The 21218-nt window shown below is 36.3% G+C and overlaps 1 protein-coding gene across 1 annotated transcript in view; it reads left to right on the forward strand.

Annotated features, from left to right (window-relative positions):
- The first annotated feature begins 3421 nt into the window (after positions 1-3421).
- Positions 3422-21218, forward strand: part of LOC150092004 (uncharacterized) — a 50136-nt gene continuing 32339 nt past the window's right edge. The window contains exons 1-2 of the mRNA XM_090370806.1: positions 3422-4579; positions 7882-7982. Coding sequence (XP_090226932.1) covers positions 3422-4579; positions 7882-7982 — 1259 coding nt within the window. The remainder of the gene's footprint in view (positions 4580-7881; positions 7983-21218) is intronic.

The following is a 21218-nucleotide window of genomic DNA, read 5'->3' on the forward strand; positions in this document are numbered from 1 at the left end:
GTTTTCCGAACTGACAACAGACACTGGTCCACCAGCGTTCTGTGTATCCACGGTCAGTAAGCAGGTTAAAGCAGCTTCTCAGGGACGACAGTATGAGCTAGGCAACCTGCTTGCTACGTGTACCTATTACTTTGCCTAGAGTACTGTATACTGGTCTGAAGGGCTCATTTTAGGAAGGATGTAGAGTTGCTAGAACGAGTACAAAGAAGGGCAACAAAATTGGTGAGGGGAACAAAGGAGTACTTTTACCAAGAAAGGGTTAAGTTCAGCAAATTGCGAGGTGATCTGATTTATGTGTATAAGGCCTTGAATGGGTTGAACAAGTTGAATGCTGATGGGATTCTTTCTATTGCTCAGATTAAGAACCTGAGGGGACACAGTTTCAAATTGAGTTATTATTATCATTAGCCATATGGTGCAAGGAAGCCTGAGGCTTATGCTGCACCAGCCAAAAAAAAAAAAAAATTCTGAATTACCCCGAGAGAGAGAGAGAGAGAGAGAGTAGAAGGGAATCACCAAGAAAAAGAAGAACGATGATATCCAGCTCAGGACCCTGGGTGTGCCAAGCCCATACTCACCAGATGTGAGCCCCTGGGGGTTGAAGAATAGATGTGCGGAAATTTTCATTTAGCCAGCGGGTAGTTGATTGGTGGAACAGACTTACATCTTTTGTTGTGGAAGTTGATAGCCTAAACAAGTTTAAGGCTGAACTGGACTGGCATTGGGAACGAATGGAGGGATGAAATGGGTGGTTTTTTTTTTTTTTTTTTTTACTGATGCTTCATAAGCTTGCTTTCTTGCATCGTATGCCTCTACTAATGCTAACCTGCTTTTAGCTGGCACGCTCACGCAGTGACACCCTGACAGGCATCACACAGTGAGCCAGATTTAATAGAGTGCACTTCATGCTAAGGAAGTTCATAAGCCATATTAAGCCTTGCATTTATTCGTTTCTATACTATTTTTGGTTCAGTGCAATTTAACACATGGGCTTTAATTCGGAGCCATAACAACAAATCGTTTACTTCCTCCCCGCGATTTTCGTGCGGGTGCTCTTCGTACCAAACCAACCATCGGGCTTCCCCGTGGTGGTAGATCTAGTAGTATAGTAGTTTTACCACCGCTTTTAATTTAATTATAAATACATTTTAATTTTTAATACTCCTTAATTTTGAACTCATCTTAATTTTGAATACTTTTGATATTTTTCTAATTTTTAATACTGTTTTAGAGATAGAGGTCAGGTGGATAGCAATTTGGCTACTTGCAAACGTAATCGAATAATTCATGAGTGCTTCCGGTTGTCGAGAAGGACTTCCGCCAGTGTTTTGCTTGTTTGTTTATATTAGTTAGAATGTTGTCATGTGCGAGAAAGTTATTAGAAGTTATTTATCTGTGGTAGATAGGTTTCTGTCTACTGAAATATGGTCAGATGAGATATCAGAATATTTATAAACTACAGGTGGATCCTTGAAAGTGAGAGCTGCTAGACCCGGTGTTGATTTATGGTAAGTTGTATTCATTAGTTAATCTCCTCCTGTTCTTATTTGAGCATTAAATTTAAATAATGCTTATTAAATTTATTATATTTAAAACATTGAAGCTAAAGAACTGCTTATGAACTTTTATATGGCCAGATGATATGCTAAAACATTTATAAACGACAGGAAATTTCTTAAACTTGCCAGATGTTTGGAGGGACGTCTTGTATGAACTTAAATTTATAGCCCTTTGCATTTCATCTCATTTGTTTATCCCACCACAAATTAATCCGTCGTAGTAAATACTGCTGTCTTTTGGCTTGTTTTTCCCGATGTTGTTTACTTGAAACATGCCCTATATTTCCTGCATCTAAATAACTGGGTTTTCTTTTTTGGCTCTCTGCTTTACTTTTCTAAACAACTACCCATCTACTCCTTACAAATAGTAAATCTTCCTTAGCATGGAATATTCCCACAACTGGGGTAGTGCCCCAAAATGTCTCCCAGACTTCTAGACTCCATTCAAAAGAGGACAGTTAAGTTAATCCATCTCTTACAAAGTCCCTCTGTCTCATAGACGTACTCTTTCTGCTGTATGCCTTTTCTGTAGATGCTTCCATGAGCACAGTTCTTCGGAATTGACTTCTGTAATTTCCTCTCTCTCTTCCAAACCAGTTCGAACATGTGCCGCAACGAGTCAACATTTACTGCCCATCTTAAACTCACAGAACCAACTTTTCTTGTTTCTCATTTATTCCCTCAATTTACATTTTCTGGAACAAATTTCCTTCACATGTGATTCTTGAAAATTACAATCTACAGAAATTCAAGTCTAATGTCAACAAGTATCTTCTGGCTTCTCAGCCTTCATTTGGTAACATTATCAGTAGGTCCCACTGAATAGAATTAAAAACTGCCTGAGATCACTAGTTGCCTCTGCAAAAGCAAAAACCCTTCCCTTTACCCCTGATGGTAGTTACATCTTTGAGTAAGTCCCATGTCAGCATAGTGTCACAGTGTGATCACTGCTACCTAGTGGTTCCGTTATGTGCAGATTCTTAATGCATGAAGTATCACTGGTGATAATCAGATCAAGAATATCACTCCCTCTGGTTATTTGTGTTTGATTCATTTGTTTGTCACCCCACACTTATTTTATTATATGTTTTTCAGTTCAACTGGGGTTGAAATACTTGCACTCAAAGTATTTATAACAGTGGGTCAAGAATGGCTTTTCATTTGGTTTTTTCACCTATCTGGTGAAACTGATGAGGAACTAATAAGGTTCAGAATGCCCATATGAGGCAATAGGTTTCTATGGTTTGGGTCAGCAGTTCATAATCTGGTTATTTGGTGTTCCTAATTTAGTGGATCACAATCTTTAGACTATGTCTGAAGTATTTAGTTGTATATAAATGTTTCTAGACAACTGCACACTGTGTGTTTTGATTCATGGTCTTTTGAAAAAATTTACATGAAGCTGTTTTGTATATATGGAAAATATGAAATAAGTTTATATATGGGCAAATATACAGTATATGAAATGGGAGACCAGTGATTATTCTGAATCAATCCTTAGATATTTTTCAAGCCAGTCTGGATAATTAAATTTATTCTATATTTTTATTTATTATATCTATCACTGTATATGTTATTATCATAATTGAAATTTATCCTTGCTTTTTACAGGTAGCCAGTGAGGTGATCTTATCGATGGCTGTGTGCCTTGTTTATTATTCAGCTGACTTCATTTTGAGAATCATACAACGAAATACTGTAAGAAGTTACATAAAGGAAATTTTTGTGTAAACCTTTTTACCTAATCAGGATATAAAGATTAAACATATGTGATTTGAAGAAGAAAATATTTAGTGTTCAATTTTAGCATAGAATAAGTTCTGTATTACAGAGTTGAACAACAAAAGTGAACAATTCACATAATGGAAAATCTTTTTATTAATAATTGCACAGATCGGTTTTCAGAATTTTTATGTGCAGCAAAAAATATCACCGAATATATGTGCAAAGCTGGAAATGAAACTTATTTAAATGCATCTCTTGATATCAGCACTGCAGAAGCCCAGAAACATTTTGGGAATGAAAAATATGGGAAATCTGTGCTTTTTAATGAGCAGCAGAGTATTTGCAATAATCAGAACTGTTTTTCTTCTGAAGCATATGATAAGCCATTTTCAGAATCACAGAATCCTGAAAAGAATACAAAAGTTCCCAATAAAGAAAAGCCTTTTACTTGTCCCATATGTGGTAAGAAATTTTCACTCTCTGGAAACCTTAAAGTACATATAAGAATTCACACTAATGAAAAACCTTTCCTGTGTTCAGTATGTGGTGCAACATTTTCACGCTCTGGAGCTCTTAAAGCACATACAACAGTTCATACTAATGAGAAACCTTTTCTGTGTACTATGTGTGGCAAGTCATTTTCACATGCTGCGCATTTCAGAATGCATACTAGAATACATACCGATGAAAAACCTTATCCTTGTTCAATATGTGGTAAAAAATTTTCACGATCTTTTAATCTTGTAATACACAGGAGAGTTCACACCAATGAAAAACCTTTTCTTTGTTCCATATGTGGTAAAGAATTTTCACAATCAGGACATCTTAACATGCATGTTAGAATACATGGTAATGAAAAGTCTTTTCCATGTTCTATTTGTGGTAAATCATTCTTGCATGCTGGATATCTTAAAAAGCACAATAGAATTCACAGTACCGAGAGACCGTTTCGATGTCCAGTATGTGATAAAGGTTTTGCACAGTCTGGAGACCTTAAAGAGCACCTTAGAGTCCACACCAACGAAAAACCTTTTCCATGTACCTTTTGTGGTAAAAGATTTTCAATCTCTGGAAATCTTAAAAAGCACATAAGAATTCACACTAACGAGAAGCCATTTTCTTGTTCAGTATGTGGCAAGGCATTTTCCCACTCAGGACATCTTACTAGGCACATTAAAATTCATAGTAATGAAAAACCCTATCCGTGTTCTATATGTGGCAAGGCATTTTCACAATCCGGACATCTCAAAGGACACATTAAAATTCATGATAAGGAGAAACCTTTTCCACATTCAGTATGTAGCAGTTAATTTTCAGTCAGATCTTACTCCATGTGTAATAGTTGATGTTAATAATAGGTAGTATTTTTGAAGTAAAAGCACAGATTTCATTATAATGAAAACCTCTTCCACATTTTAGTATATAGTGATTTCCACAGTCTAACTTTTAAAAGATGTAAAAAATTAAAACCTACTCCACAGTGGCAGATTAAGACCCTTTAGGACCCTAAGGAACCAAGACTTTTGGATTGGATTGCCACACCATTCAGATGGTGTGGCAATGCAGCATGATATGATGTATCTAAATAAACTTGCCAGCACAGGTTTATTTACATTTACTTGAGGGAAGGGGGCAGGGCTTTCATGAGTGGAAACTAAATGTAACAGACAAGTTGCCTGCATGCCAAGTGAACTGTACTGGTTAAATCAGACATCAAAATTATGCATCAAGATTATTATATTTAATTACATTGAAACCATCTAAGATGGTTTCAGTGCCTTAGAACATGAAAAGCCACTTTTTATTTATGTATACTTTTTTGCTTTTAATAATAGGGCTCCTACACCCCTATGGAGATGGGGTTTCCCTTGGCACATATCTTCTGTGCCTGTGTGAATACTTTGATACTGACAGCATAGAATATTGGCTCGGTGGTGGTCTTGGCCTTCACAGATCCCAAAGCAAAGTAACAGTTCAAGACTTCTTTCGGGGAAGGGGACCATTTAGACAACAAAAGTGAACAATTCACATAATGGAAAATTTTTTTATTAATAATTGCACAAATCAGTTTTCAGAATTTTAAGCAAAAGAGCCATCAGACGCAAAGAAAAAGATGACGTGGTTATAAATTTGCAACATTAAAAGTCTATAAAGTAAATTTTTGAATGATACTTATTATATATAGTTTATATTTTATTATTGTTTGTTTGTAGCATATTATGAAGTAAAACATACGGTAATTAATAATAATCAAGGCAACACTGTTTTTTGACAAAATGAAAATTATTATTGTTATAGTGAATATAGTATTATTTGGTTTTGCACCTGGCAGTGACAATCATTAGTCTTCTGTTATTTTTTTTTTATTATTTTTTTTTCTTCTATTTGTTATTTGGCTTCTGTTATTTGTTATATTCTTAAATTTGTAAATGAAATGAAATCCTCCTATGTACCTCTGCCCACCAGCAGTCTCTAACTGGTTGTATATTTTACATTTTGGTATACTGTCAATTATGAGACATTTCATTTTTTTCTTTGGCTTTTAACAGAAGCCAGGTGAGCAAATGCAAATGTCTTTCTTCTGGGAAATTCCCATTGCCATGTGTCATCTGTGAGATGCCAACGACAGTTGTCTAATCTTGTCATAGAGCTATGGTTTTACCAGATAAATGCAAATAGCTGACAAAAATACAGATGGTTAGGTTGCATCTGACAGATACCATGTGCATTTCAATCCTTGGGATGAACAAACTTAAATTCTGAAAAATACAATGAAAACTTTATTATTGTTTTTTTTTTTCATTTTATATTTTTTGAGTTTAGCATATCATAATTAATAGATCACTGTTTTCAATTCAGTAAAAAAAAACAAAATTCATTTTTTTTGATTAAAACAAAATGGGGACAAGCGAGTGATGGAGGGTTGAGTACTTGAGGTACCTTACATCAGTCAGGAAACCAGTGCCATTTTAGTTTTGTGTTTTTGTTGACTGCGAAAAACATTTTATGATAGAAGTAATAAAGTGAGTCCCTACTTGCAGAAAAAAATCAGCTAACCTTATTTTTTTTCTCTATTAGTCAGTATGCCATAATAATACGTAGGTCTATCCTATGTCTTATTAGGATAGACGTAAGCACGTCTATCCTACATAATAATATGTAGGATAGACGTGCGGAAATTTGCCTTTAGCCAGCGGGTGGTTGGTTGGTGGAACAGACTTCCATCCCTTGTAGTGGAGGTTGATAGCCTAAATAAGTTTAAGGCTCAGCTGGACAGGTATTTTGAACGAACAGAGGGGTGAAGTGGAAGTGGGTTTTTTTTTTTTTTTTTGGCTGATGCTGCATAAGCTTGCTTTCTTGCATCAAATGCCTCTACTAATGCTAATACGTTATGAAAACCCGAACAGTTTAAAGGATTTCTACAAATATATGACTAGCCTATAAAATGAACATTTTTGTTTCTATTAAATATAAGTGATTCTAAAAGATATCTGATATGTAAACACATAATGTTATCTGTCAATTATGGCATTGAAAAACCAGAAGAAAAAGTCTTAACACATGCAGGTATGAACTGTCAAACAACCACTTAAGCATTACTGTACAAACTGGCCAATGATTAACGTATTTTTATTGAGTAAGTGCACGAGCAGTGAAAAAATTGCTAGCAGGTAGCTATCTGACAATATATGCGGTATGTACCTTATTATTACATTTTCGAAAAATGCAAAGAAAGAAAATGCAAGTCCATCCATTAATAAGCCAAAAACTGCTAAAAGGCCAGTTTAACAAATTATATGATGACTTGTGTATATACCAAAAAAAATTTTTTGGGTATTTTAGAATGAGAAAGTGATCATTTGACAGATTATTACACGTGATAGAGCCACACATTACATACCAAAACAAAAATATGAGGATGGTTGTAACACCAGAAGAAAGATTAGCTTTTACTCTAAGGTGAGAAGAAACAATTTTATTTTATTTTTTGTTATTTACACTTTATATACTCAGTTTACAAACAAAATGCTGTTTCATGTAATATAGTTTTAACCATATTACATGAAGATGTTGACGAATTTCAAACAATTCAGATGATGATTGAACAGTACGGTTGTCAGGTGATGAAAGATATGAAATAGAGGTACTCCAAAAAGATGGTCTAGGGCTTGGGTGTGAACTTTGAATAATAATTTCCAGTAGATGGAATATGTGTCAGAATCTAAGATGGCGTCGGCTGAACTAGAATCATCTTTTGAGGCTGAGTTCGTGGCAGTATTCAAACATTGGAAGACATTCCAACTGAACTTATAGTAAAATAATGTGGAAACTAAGGCTGACTGTTCATGTGAGACTGTTGGCTAACTGTATGATTTACAGGATCTTGATTATTTGTAGAAAAGTTAAAACTTGTAACAATTACACTTTAGCTGTTAATTTCTGTTGGACTGGAAGTTTTTGAAAGATGGCAGTAATGACAGTAGAAAGGACTCGTCTTCATCAATATCTTCTGTTTTACTGTCCTTCAGAATTTGTAGAAGATTCTTCATATGTAGGATTTTTATGCTTTCTCTGTCTTTCATTTGTTCATTTACAGGATGTCTGTTTTGATATTCTGTTCTTTGGGTATCCCCTTCTTCCATCCTGCTTAACGTTTGTAGTGGAGAGTAATTTCCAGAAGGTTCTCATTGCTAAATAGTAGGCAGAAAGAATAGTAATTGCTCAAAATAGAGATATTTTCTTTTCTAATTTCCTTTTCCAGAAATTATAAAAGAAAATATCTTTCTTCCATGGTTCTGGTGGATTTAGTTGATGCAGATTACTGTTTAATTAGCATTGATGTAGGGTCATACAGTGCATCTAATGATTATAATATTTTTAAGCAGTCAAATCTATGTAAGAAATTAGAAACAAATCAATTAAACATTCTACAGCCTAGGCCATTACCTCAAGATGAGAACAGTGTGAACCTATATTATTTGTAATTGTGGGAGATGAAGCACTTGCTTCATTAGAGCATTAGCATTAGCATTAGTAGAGGCATATGATGCAAGAAAGCAAGCTTATTCAGCATCAGCCAAAAAAAAAGAAAAAAAAAAAAAAAAAAAAAAAAACAACCACTACTCCCATTTCACCCCTCAATTCGTTCGAAATACCTGTCCAGCTGAGCCTTAAATTTGTTTAGGCTATCAACTTCAACAACAAGCGGTGGAAGTCTATTCCACAAACCAACTGCCCGCTGGCTAAAGGCGAATTTCCGCACATCTATCCGACATCCGTCCTTCCTCAATTTGAATTTATGCCCTCTCAGGTGATTATTCTGAGCAAGAGGAAGAATTCCATCGGCATTGAGCATGCTCAAGCCATTCAAAGCCTTGTACACCTCTATCAGATCACCTCGGCGATGCCTAGTCTCCAGGCTCTGTAATTTGCAAAACTTAAGCCTTTCTTCGTAAGAGCAACCCTTTGTTCCATTCACTAATCTTGTTGCCCTTCTCTGTACTCGTTCCAGCAGCTCTACATCCTTCTTGAAATGAGGCCTCCAGACCTGTATACAGTACTCAAGGTGTGGCCTGACCAATGCCTTATACAAGGGAATAATCACATCCCTGTCCCTGCTAGAAAAATTCCTGTATATCGTTGACAAGACACCATGAGCTACTCTTGCAGCTCGTCTGCACTGCTCAGAGAACTTCATATCTGCCTGCACAATTACCCCCAGGTCCTTTTCATTCTCTACCACTGTCAGCGTAGTACCACAGAGTTGATACGTTGATCTGGGGTTACTGTTTCCCATATGTAGTACTTTACATTTGTCAATGTTAAACTTCATTTGCCACCTCTCAGCCCATCTGCTCAACCTTTCCAGATCCTGTTGCAGCAGCATAGTATCAGTAGTGTCCTTAACAACCCTGCCAACCTTTGTATCGTCTGCAAACTTGGACATTAAGCCTGATACACCATCATCAATATCATTTATAAATACAGAAAACAACAATGGACCCAACACTGAACCCTGAGGAACTCCACTAATAACATTAGTCCACGTTGAGCAGTGTCCATTGATTACCACTCTCTGTCTTCTGCCACTCAACCATCCCTTTATCCATAGCAGCAATTTGCCTCGAATGCCACACTTCTCCAATTTGTGCAGCAGTCTTCCATGCGCAACAGTATCAAAAGCCTTTCTAAGATCCAAATATATAATATCAAAGTTATTCCCTGCATCCAGTTCTTTTGTGACTACATCATAGTATCCAATCAAATTGGTCAGACAAGACCTGCCCTTAACAAACCCATGCTGTGTCTGAGCTATAACTGAATTCTTGTCCAGATGATCCTGCAGTGCTTCTTTAACCAGTGCCTCCATTAATTTTCCTGGAACCGAAGTTAAACTAACAGGTCTATAATTACTTGTGTCAGCCTTTGATCCTCCTTTGTGAATTGGGGTTACATTTGCACATCTCCAGTCCATGGGTACCTCCCCTGAGTCCAAAGAAGCTCTCATAATTATGGCTAGGGGTTTGCTTACTTCCTTTGCTGCCTCCTTTAATATAACTGGATAGATCCCATCCACCCCGGGTGCCTTTTTTATGTTTATCCTCAACAATTTCTCCTCCACTTTCCTCTCAGTTATTAGAAAATCATCTAGCTCACTGCCAATGTTTACTTCACCTACGACATTCCCCTTCCTGAATAACTCCTCATGTGTGAATGTAGATGCAAAATACTCGTTTAGATTGTTAGCCACCTGAGCTGGATCCTCAACTGTTGAACCATCAACATCCAGTGGACCAATCTGATTCATCCCTTTCCTTCTTGAGTTTAAATAGGTAAAGAACTCTTTTCTGTTTTTCTTTGCATCCTTTGCCAAGGATTTCTCATAATCTGCCTTTGCCTGCCTAATCTCCTTTGTGACTTGGTTACAGACCAACTTATATCTATCATAGGCTTCCACGTCACCCATTAATTTGTATGTATCCCATGCATTTTTCTTCTCTGCCATATGTCTCATTAGTTCATCTGACAACCATTTAGGCCTGAACCTTGAACAATATTTCTTGGTTGGTGTGTAAAGCCTGGTTGCTTCCAAGATTAGTTCCTTGAATGCTTTCCATTTTGAATTTGCTGTTGGTAACATCATCAGTTGGTCCCACTGTATAGAATTTAAATACTGTCTCAGACCAGCATAGTCTCCTTTACGAAAGCAAAAACCCTTCCCTTTACCTCTGATGGTAGTTACCTCCTTGAGTAAATCCCACTTCAGCACACTGTGATCACTGCCACCCAGTGGTTCATTTATCTGCAGATTCCTAATGCATGAAGAATCACTACTGATAATCAGATCAAGAGTATTACTCCCTCTAGTTGCCTCCCGAACATGCTGGTGTAGAAAACAATCATCCAATAAATCCACAAAAGCCTTGCTAGTGTGTGAGTGACCAACCCACAAATTCCAGTCAATATCTGGGAAATTAAAATCCCCCATTATAAGACTCTCTGATTTACTGGCCCACTCTATTTCCCTGTACAGTATCTTATTATACTCATCAGAGTCATTAGGCCTATAGCACACTCCTACTCTCAATTTTGATTTACCTATGCTTATGTCACACCAAACTGACTCAACACTGCACTGTCCAGCGATGTCAACTGGCTTCACTTCCTTGGATTTTATGTGTTTTTTAACTAATAGCATAACCCCTCCTCCCTTCCTATCCTGTCTATCCTTTCTGTAGACGTTGTACTCCCCAAATTCCAGTTCTGCATTCCTTATATCTGTGTGACACCACGTCTCTGATATCCCAACAATATCTGCCTTTGATGTTTTGAGTAATACCTCAAATTCATCAAATTTATTTACTAAACTCCTAGCATTAGTGTACACGCAAGTATACATGCACCTGTTTCTATTCTTAGCTACCCTAACACAACCCATGTGTTTACTTGTACCGCAATGACTTCCAGCAGTCTCTGAAATATCCTGCATCTTGTTTTTCAGGCTTCTGCTCATTCCAATAGAAGCAGTGCAAGAATCTCTTTCACCTCTGCCCGTGGCTACTGTTAATCCATTAGTCTTTGTCTCCCCCCAAGCTAGCAGTTTTCCGACCCACCTAACACTGCCTCGATAGCATCAGCAAATATTCTTGCACCCTTTCTATTTAAGTGTATCCCATCCCTGTAGAAGCAATCTCTCCTGTTAACAAGTACAGTCCAGGCTGAAAAAAATTCTACCCCTTCAGCCTTGCACAATCTTTCCAGGGCCGAATTGATCGACAAGGCTCTCATCATATACTCCCTCCTATCGTGTCTGGGCAGAATTGCAGACACTTTCAAATTCAACCCTACTTCACGGCTTTTTTTCAACAGTGACCTGTACTTGTTAAGTAATTCAGAGCATGTCTTATGGCCATACCCACACTGAAATTGAAGTAGTTCCAAGCACTTATACTGCATTATAGCCTAAGTTGCTGATGTACCAACAAATCTAACAACAACCACCACCACCAAGCACTTATAATTACAGATTAACAAGAGTAAGGAGAAGTGGTGGGATGTGCATTTGGAATACTCAATAATAAATGGTGGGTTCTTCATTGTGCTTTTTCATTAACATTCATCCCAATTTTTATGATATTATAATAAAAGTATGTGCACTTTATAATTTTGTTCTTAAAAGAGATGGGATACAATTTGAAGATACTTTACATGAATGTCCCCTTGATAGTATTGAAGCAATTGGAATGAACTAGAAGTACTGTTACAGGAACGACTGTTAGAGAATATTTTAGAAAATTTTAGAAATTATTTCATTTCACCCCAGGGTCGCTTACCTTGGCAGTATAATAAGATTCGGAACATAAAAATGTAGTCTAGTATTGGATATGCAATATAAGTTAACCTAACTTTTTTTTAACTTACTAAGAAAGCTGTTCCCTGAATTGTGTGTACATATATTACATACATAAATGGAAACTGTTGAATAGTTTTTCAAATGATAAACAATTTTTTTTTACCTTTTGTACCGCTTCCCTCTATATCTAGTTGACCCCAGTTTGGTATAGCCACCTCACACACCTCTATCCACAGCTTCTCTTTTACATTTTTGTTGCTATATTCTGGTATGTTTTAGCAAAAAGTTCTAGTCTTTTTTTTTTTTTTTTTGACTTCGATAATTAATTTTTCAGACCCATTTCAAAAAATGTTACTGAATGGTTAGTTTGTGCACCATTGTGTAAGCAGTTATTTGACCACTCATGCACGCATCTGTACATGTTAACAAGCATTTCATATGCCAACATGGCAACTGCATCATCACTGCAAAAATGGAATGAGTTGCATTTTTAAAACCACTGCGATAAAAATGACCACTATTGCATTTACATCCATGTGCAATAATGTGTTCTACCAAGGTGATTAAATCACCATGATGGCTAAGCGGCCAACAAATCACCCATGCTCGCTAGCTCTAAATGGTACCAACAATTTCAGGAAATCAGTTTTGTACATAAACTAGTCACAATTGGTAACATGAGCTCTGTGGCCCCATTTCATTTGGAGAATCAACATTTTACAGTATTAATGTGAAGAAAATAAGCATATAGTATGCATAATTGGAACAGAAATTTTTTTTTTTTTAATAAGCCATCACATAACTAGCATTTTGATAAACCTATTCATCTCTTAATTGAGTAGGTTTATCAAAATGAACTGTGCACATTAGCATGCATTGCGAGAAAAGCAGATTATTATAAGTGTATGTATGCAATTTTTTTTTTCTTTTTTTGTTTCAGTAAAGCAAAATGTGAGAAAAATAACTTTTAATATCAGCATCTCTAAACCTGAAGTAAAAAGTAAAGTAAATAATGTATATAAAAGAAATAATGTATATAATTTCTTTTACTGTGTTTGCTATTTAAGTTTTATAAATAGTTTTTCCACATAATGATGGTCTTGTATCCTATGGAAAGTTGTATGTTTCTCGTTGATTTATTTTATGGGAAATTTAAATGTATCTTACTCCAAAGGAGGACATTTGTGTAGTTGTTGTTTTCAGCACACAATAGCCTTAGATGCTGATGTGCCATAAAATGCCTAATAACCAACCAACCGTGTAGTTGTGTTCTGTTTAACCTTCTGAGTTTCACAAACACATCAGGTGCATTAGCCCATTTGTGAGTGAGTTTCGAGCAGTGTGTGCATCACCTTGAAGTCACAATTCACATAAAGATATAACTGCAGTTAAAAAATACTATACTCCATAATATTTTACCTGTATTGAGAGCATCACATTTGGGACCTAGGCCGATACTTTGATCTCCTCTGTGGTCAGATGTACAGGCAAGTAAGAAAAGAGAGAAGTCATGTACATAAATGCTTTTAAATATTAATTTTTTTCCTGTTTTTGACTTTATAGCCAGTTTATTTATTTATTTATGAAAGTGAGATTATTGTCAAAATAAAACAAATTCAATGAATCTCATAATTGCTCCCCCCTCCCCCCACCAAGTGATATCCTCCACATTTATATATTTATTATTTGATCAGTTATATCAGCTTCTGGAACTGAATTCCAGAGAATTCCTTCAGTTTTGGCTTGTGTAAGGAACATTGATAATCATAGGCATGCACTCTCCTACACTTATTTTTGAAACTGTTGTAAATATAAGAATAGCAATTACTTGTTAACACAGTTGATAGATGGCAGTGCATCCCTAGCATTTCTAGAGAACCTACATTTATATATACGGACATAATGAAAGAACCCTCAAAATGTGTGTGCATGTACATATTCATAAAAGGGTAAAAGAAGAAAAATAGTGTAAAAGTTATTCTTTTCAGAATAACTTTTGCACTGTTTTTTGAACAAAACTGAAGAACAGGCATAAATTTTCTTAATTGGAAAGTTTTATAATTTTTAATGTATGTAATACTAAGCCATTTAATACTCATCTTTTTCAAAACTAACTTTAATGGTTATACAGGGATCAGTAGACATGAAAAATGTGTGTGGGATATGAATATCTGGGATTTGAAGAAAAGGTCCATTTTCTTTGTTTTAATTAAAGGCAAAGTATAGAAAAATGTAATTTATTAAGATATGTCCTTTGTAATTCTTTTGTTTTATTTATAGATGTTTTGTGGAAATGCTGTTTGAGAGCTGTGTACATAGATAACATCTATTAAAATTATGTTTTTGTTTTTTGTTGTCTCATTTTTGACATTCTATGGAGGGAACCCAGTTCTTGCAAACCAGTAGTCGATTCAATCCTGTCCTTGTTTACAGTGTTTAATTAAAGTTATGCTGTTTGTCAGAGTAAAGTTTATTCTTTTTTCCTGGGGTAGTCTGGATAAACGTAAGTGAAACACAGATCATACAGAACAACAAAATTAACAAATTAGGTAACATTTCATTAATAGGAGCGAAAACTAAATAACTAATTATCTCATTACAGATTAATTAACTAATAATATATTAAAAGTGAGTTTTCACATTACCACACATACCTCACAATCATGGGTGCTGGCAGCATGGTGCAAGTGCATCACCTTTGCATTTCGGAGTAATAGACAATTTTTAATATTTTCATTAATTTATTTAAATAATAAAACAATACAAATTCTACAAAAAAAAAGTAAATATTAATTCAAATAATTTATCAAATCAAAAACAAAATTAAAATAACTTGCAAAACAGAATTAAACCTCGTTAATTTTTGTCATTATCTTTAAATAAAAATTGCAATCTTCTCTGCAAATTATGATATAGTTGTGTTCATAAAATCTTCATTTCCACCAATTCTTTTCTTAATTTTACTTGACTTAATTAAGATGTTGCATATATTCAAAATTTGGTGAACAAAACATTTATTCCCACACCTTGCAAAATAGCCTGCCAGCACCCATGCTCACAATGTGAATCTGTCATCTGCAGTATGTATTGTCATATGCAGTTGTGCTATTAGAGCCCATTCCTTCATCCAGCCAGTTGCAACAAGCAGTATCCACTACTTCAACTACAATATACAGTGTTATGAGTAGTCTATATCAGTGCTTCTCAAACTATCTGTGGTGAAGGACGTTTTTTATTTCCAATCCATTGCGGATCGGTACTGTAAAATACAAATCTCGCAGACTGGTGAAAAACAGTTCGCAGACCACACTTTGAGTAGCACTAGCCTGTGATATAAATTTTTTCCATATAAAGTAATTTTCGGTTGTATTTCTATTTGTCTGATTTTTATGAAATATTAGATAGCTTGACAAATCTTTCTGAAAGATTTGTCAAGTTATATTTGCCAATATGCACATATGTGACTGCACCTAATAAATTCTCTGTTAAGGAAAAAACAGTATTGTAGAAAGCCAGGTTCCACTGGACACCACTGCCCTCCAAATGTAATTCTGCAGGACAAAGTTAATTTTCAGTTGTAGCACATTGTCTATAGATATGTTTGAAGTCCCAGCTTAATTTATGTTATGTACAGCTCATTGGCAGACAACCATTTTTCTACTTTTTGAAAACCTGTGAAATTCAGAGATGGCTGATATTAGAGCCTAGTTTAATTGAGACCAAGTAATGTTCAGCTGACGAAATCAGATTAAGGCCTAGGCTTTTTTCAGATTACACACTGGTGTTTGTAGTTAGGGTCAAAGCAAATATGTTGAAACAAAAAAAAAAAAAAAAAAAACTGGTAATGTGCATTGCGCCTCAGTCAGGGCTGATTACACCAGCCGACAAAAAAAATTATTTTTTTCATGAATTTGGAGCAAAAGTTACAGATTCTAAAAAAAATGGATCTGATTCAAAAAATTTCAAAATTGTGTCTGTAATGTCTACTGAATAATACTGAAAATTTGGTAACTTCATGAACAAGCAAATTCAAATATACAATGATACATATATCTTAAAAATAAGTATCATTCATTTTAAAATACATATAACATATAATGTACTACAAGCATTCTATTTCCGCAGAAATATTTGCTTCAGCGTTTTACTTAAACTCCATATTGCTTTCACTCTTAAGAAATCAGCATCAATCTGCCAACATAGGACTATTCCAGCAACCCTGGTACTCCTAGGAAGCCACATGCTTTTTGCTGCTCCACTAGCAAAAAAATGTAGATAAGAAAATACAAATTATGTGCTTCTCTCTCACACAGGTAACTATCCAGCTGACTTGAATTCCTTCAAACTGTCAGCCTCAGCTACCTACAAAGGCAACTTTTTACCAATAATGAACAGCTTACTGGCTAAAAGAAAACTTCCTACAATTTAGTCTAAAATTCTGCCCCTGTACCTTGAATTTACAGCACTTAGTCTGGAATTCTTTATAACTGTGAAAATTCACCTTCATTCATTTTACAGTAGACTGCTGAAAGAAAATAACAAGTCACATGAATACTGTATTTGTTTACATTTGCCATTTTGAAAATCAAAACTTATCATGGATTAAACCACTGTTTTACATTTATTTTAAATTGAAAACCCCTCACTGTGGCTCCTAAAGTTAAACTTCATACAGAGCAGAAAAGAACAACAGTGAAGCTTAATGACAAACTTGACATAATCCAAACTATTACATTAGAGTCACCCAGAAAATTAATTCATCAACCCATGTGTATTGTGTGTGTATATTGTATGTGTTTTCTGATCGATTTGCATGTTTTGCTGGCAACCCCCCCCCCCCAGATTCTAGGGAAAAACCTTGCTGTCTACACCTGAGACTGACTAACTCAGCCACAGAGTGAAAAAAGCTCATAAAAGTTCATGTCATTGAAGGGATTTGAACCTGGGCCTTTTCCACCCAGTGTGGGGAGGATGGTGATGATACCACTGTGTGCTGCCCACACAGACTAAACGATATAATAAAGAAAATAGAAAAGGGCATAAGCAAGAGTGTATTAATGGCAGAATATAACACTGGATCGTGAACATGTTTATGTCTTTTTTTTATGTGCAGTTAATAAAATTGCACTCTTAACTCTCTATTTCTTATTTAGCCTCATTATTTCTGTATTAAATATATTAAAAATAAAACTGTCTAGATAATGTAAAAATTGAAATAATGGCACCTTGAAAGCCTACTGTACTAGCCCCTCTTGGAACCTTATAAACCTCAATCAGGTCCCCTCTCAAGTGCCTAGTTGCCAACCTCTGTAGCCCACATAGTCATTTCTCATGCCTTTGCTGTTTTGTCAATCTCATCATGCGAGTCGCCTGTGTTTAGACACTTTCAACAAGCTCAATGCTTTTTTCCAGATGAGATCTCTATACTTGGACACAGTATTAGAAATGTGATCTTACAATTGCTTTGTACAGTGGGATTATAACCTCCCTCTCTCTACAGGTTATTATTTGATGAATCATTGATAGAACACCGTGGGCTTTTCTGGCTGTATACACTGCTCAGAAAACTTCATACCTGCCCACATAACTCCCAGTTTGCTTTGTGCTCTTTTTTTTTTTTTTTTAAATTCAACCCTACTAAGTGTATAAGTTACTTTTGGGTTGCTATTTCCCACATGTAAGACCTTGCATTTTGATACATTAAAATGTAGCTGCCACTTTTCTGACTTCTGGAAGCCTCTTCAAGTCATTCTGAAGGGGAACACCGCTTTGCACTGATCATTAACAACTCTCCCAATCTTTACATTATCTGTGCATTTTGACATTACACCCTTTATCCATTATTTGATGTCATTTCTGAAAATCCAAAACTACTGTGGTCCAAGAAGTCAACTTTGGGACACTGCTTCTGACTTTACATCAATCTGAAGAATTTCCATTAATCATGACCAGCCCTGCAATCCACCTTAGAATCTTTCCAGCTATATCAACATGGTCAAGCTTATACAGTAACCTCCCATAAGGAGTCATTGAGTCAAATGCCTAGCTAAAATCTAAATAACTATGTTGAAATTGTTCACTACATCTAGCTCTTGAGTAACTGTGTCAAAATACCTTACCAGGTTAGTTAAACATGGTTTTCCCTTAACAAAACAATGTGTGTCCTTCAGAATGCCATTCCTATCTAAGTGACCCTGGATTGACTTAATAATTCCCAGGGCACCTCCGTAGCCAGGTGGGAAGGAGCAGTAGTGCGTATCACATGCTTCTTGATTAGGCTGGGGTTCAAGCCCGTCACCACCAAATATGGAAGATGTGGAAAGGTCAGGGAATGACCACCGCATATCCCGGAGCAATATGGCCTTAGTTGCTAATGCTCCTAAAAACCAAAACAACAACAACAACAATAATTCCCTAGAAGATTTTCCCTATCACTCAAGTCTGACTAACTGGTCTGAAATTGCCAACTTCCTTATGTCCTGATCAAAATTCCCATGTTCATTACTTATATCTCCCAAATTTGAGTGAAAAAAAAACAGGAATGAAGCAAATGAATTTTTAAAGGCATTCAGCAGGCAGTATCTTTATAACACTGCAGTAAAGTTAACACCAAAAATTTATAATTATATTCTTTTCTTCCAAGAAATTCGTGCACAACTGCTAGTTCAGTGTTCTGTAGCTGTTTCAAATGCATTATCTTTAAGGGGTTTCTTTATTAGTTAGTAGAGGCATATGATGCAAGAAAGCAAGCTTATGCAGCATCAGCCAGAATCCACTTACTTCTTTATCCAAATCTTTAACAAAATTCTATATTAATCCCAGCTTTATTTGTGAAGATGGAAGTAGAACCTTTTTTGGTTCAACCAGTGCAATATTCGAGGGGTGATCATTTAATTTGCAGGCGCCTCCGTAGCCAGGTCGGAAGGAGCAGCAGTGCGTAGCACACACTTCTTGATTAGACCGGGGTTCGAACCCGTCACCACCAAATATGGAGGATGCGGAAAGGTCGGAGAATGACCACTCCATATTCCCGGAGCAATATGGCCTTAGTTGCTAATACTCCTAAAAACCAAATAACAACAACATTTAATTTGCAGACTGGTTGTTGTTATTTGGTTTTTAGGAGCATTAGTAACTAAGGCCATATTGCTCCAGGGATATGCGGTGGTTATTCCCTGACCTTTCTGCCTCCTCCATATTTGGTGGTCACAGGCTCGAACCCCAGTCTAATCAAGAAGCGTGTGCTACGGACTGCTGCTCCTGCCCACCTGGCTACGGAGGCACCTTGCAGACTGGTGCAAGATCTGATTTTAATTATCATAATCTGAATCTTCTGTGGATTTCTCCTCAAAATAGTCTACCTTGAACTTTACACACCTCCGCCATCATACCTGGACATTAAATGCTTCTTGCAAGCCATTTTTCAAAAGACTGCGAAGTGCTTCCATTGTGGCTCTTCAAGCATTGTCAGATGCGAAATGTTTGCTTTTTTCAGAGCTTTCTTCAGATGTGGAAACAGGAAGAAATCACTTGGAGTTAAGTCTGATAAATCAGGGGGATGTGGCAGAACCTTAGCACCTATGTCAATGATCGCTGGCTGTACAATATTAGCCAATGGACTGGCATTGTCTTGATGGTGAAACCACTTCACACCAAAAGGTTTCCTGGGCTTTTGCAATTTGCTCAGGAGTTCAGGTGGAAGGCTGACCAGGTCTTGGGTCATCTGCAATCAACTCATGGCCCTCACTGAATTGCTTGTGCCATTTAAAAATAGCCATTCTACCAAGACACAATACTACACACTTCATCTGCCACCCTTTGTATATGTATATTATTGAAATACACTGCTTGTAAACCATGGCCACGCTGTGACTTCTTGAAAAGAATTTGTGCAGAGGTATCTGGTGATTTTAATTTATTTCAGTTTTTATTTTATTTACATTTTACCATTTAATGTTATTATTGCACTTATTTTATTTTATATTCTTTTATCCTACAGCACAATACATATGTATACCCCTCTTAGCATTTTAGCATTAGCATTAGTAGAGGCATATGATGCAAGAAAGCAAGCTTATGCAGCATCAGCCAAAAAAAAAAAAAAAAACCCACTTCCACTTCACCCCTCCGTTCGTTCGAAATACCTGTCCAGCTGAGCCTTAAATTTATTTAGGCTATCAACTTCCACGACCACGGATGGAAGTCTGTTCCACCAACCAACTACCTGCTGGCTAAAGGCAAATTTCAGCATGTCTATCCTACATCTGTCTTTCCTCAATTTGAATTTATGCCCTCTCAGGTGATTATTCTGAGCAAGAGAAAGAATCTCCTCAGCATTGAGCATGCTCAAACCATTCAAGGCTTTATACACCTCTATCAGATCACCTCGCTGGTGCCTAGTCTCCAGACACTGTAATTTGCAAAACTTAAGCCTTTCTTTGTAAGAGTACCCCTTTGTTCCATTCACTAATCTTGTTGCCCTTCTCTGTACTCGTTCCAGCAGTTCTACATCCTTGAAATGAGGCCTTCAGACCTGTATACAGTACTCAAGGTGTGGCCTGACCATTGCCTTATACAAGGGAATAATCACCTCCTTATCCCTGCTAGAAAAATTCCTGTATATCATTGACAAGACACCATGAGCTACTCTTGCAGCCCGTCTGCACTGCTCAAAGAACTTCATATCTGGCTGCAAAATTACCCCCAGGTCCTTTTCATTCTCTACCACTGTTAGTGTAGTACCACAGAGTTGATACATTGCTCTGGGGTTGCTGTTTCCCATATGTAGTACTTTACATTTGTCAATGTTAAACTTTATTTGCCACCTCTCAGCACATCTTCTCAACCTTTCCAGATCCTGTTGCAGCAGCATAGTGTCAGTAGTGTCCTTGACAACCCTGCCAACCTTTGTATCATCTGCAAACTTGGACATTAAGCTTGATATACCATCATCAATATCATTTATAAATACAGAAAACAATAATGGACCCAACACTGAACCCTAAGGGACTTCACTAATAACATTAGTCCACAATGAGCAGTGTCCACTGCTGTGCCTCTTATCTGTAGTTGCTTAGTGC

The sequence above is a fragment of the Mastigoproctus giganteus genome, chromosome 1 (genome assembly GCF_048544385.1).
Source record: "Mastigoproctus giganteus isolate SK-2022 chromosome 1, ASM4854438v1, whole genome shotgun sequence".
NCBI lineage: Eukaryota > Metazoa > Arthropoda > Arachnida > Uropygi > Thelyphonidae > Mastigoproctus > Mastigoproctus giganteus.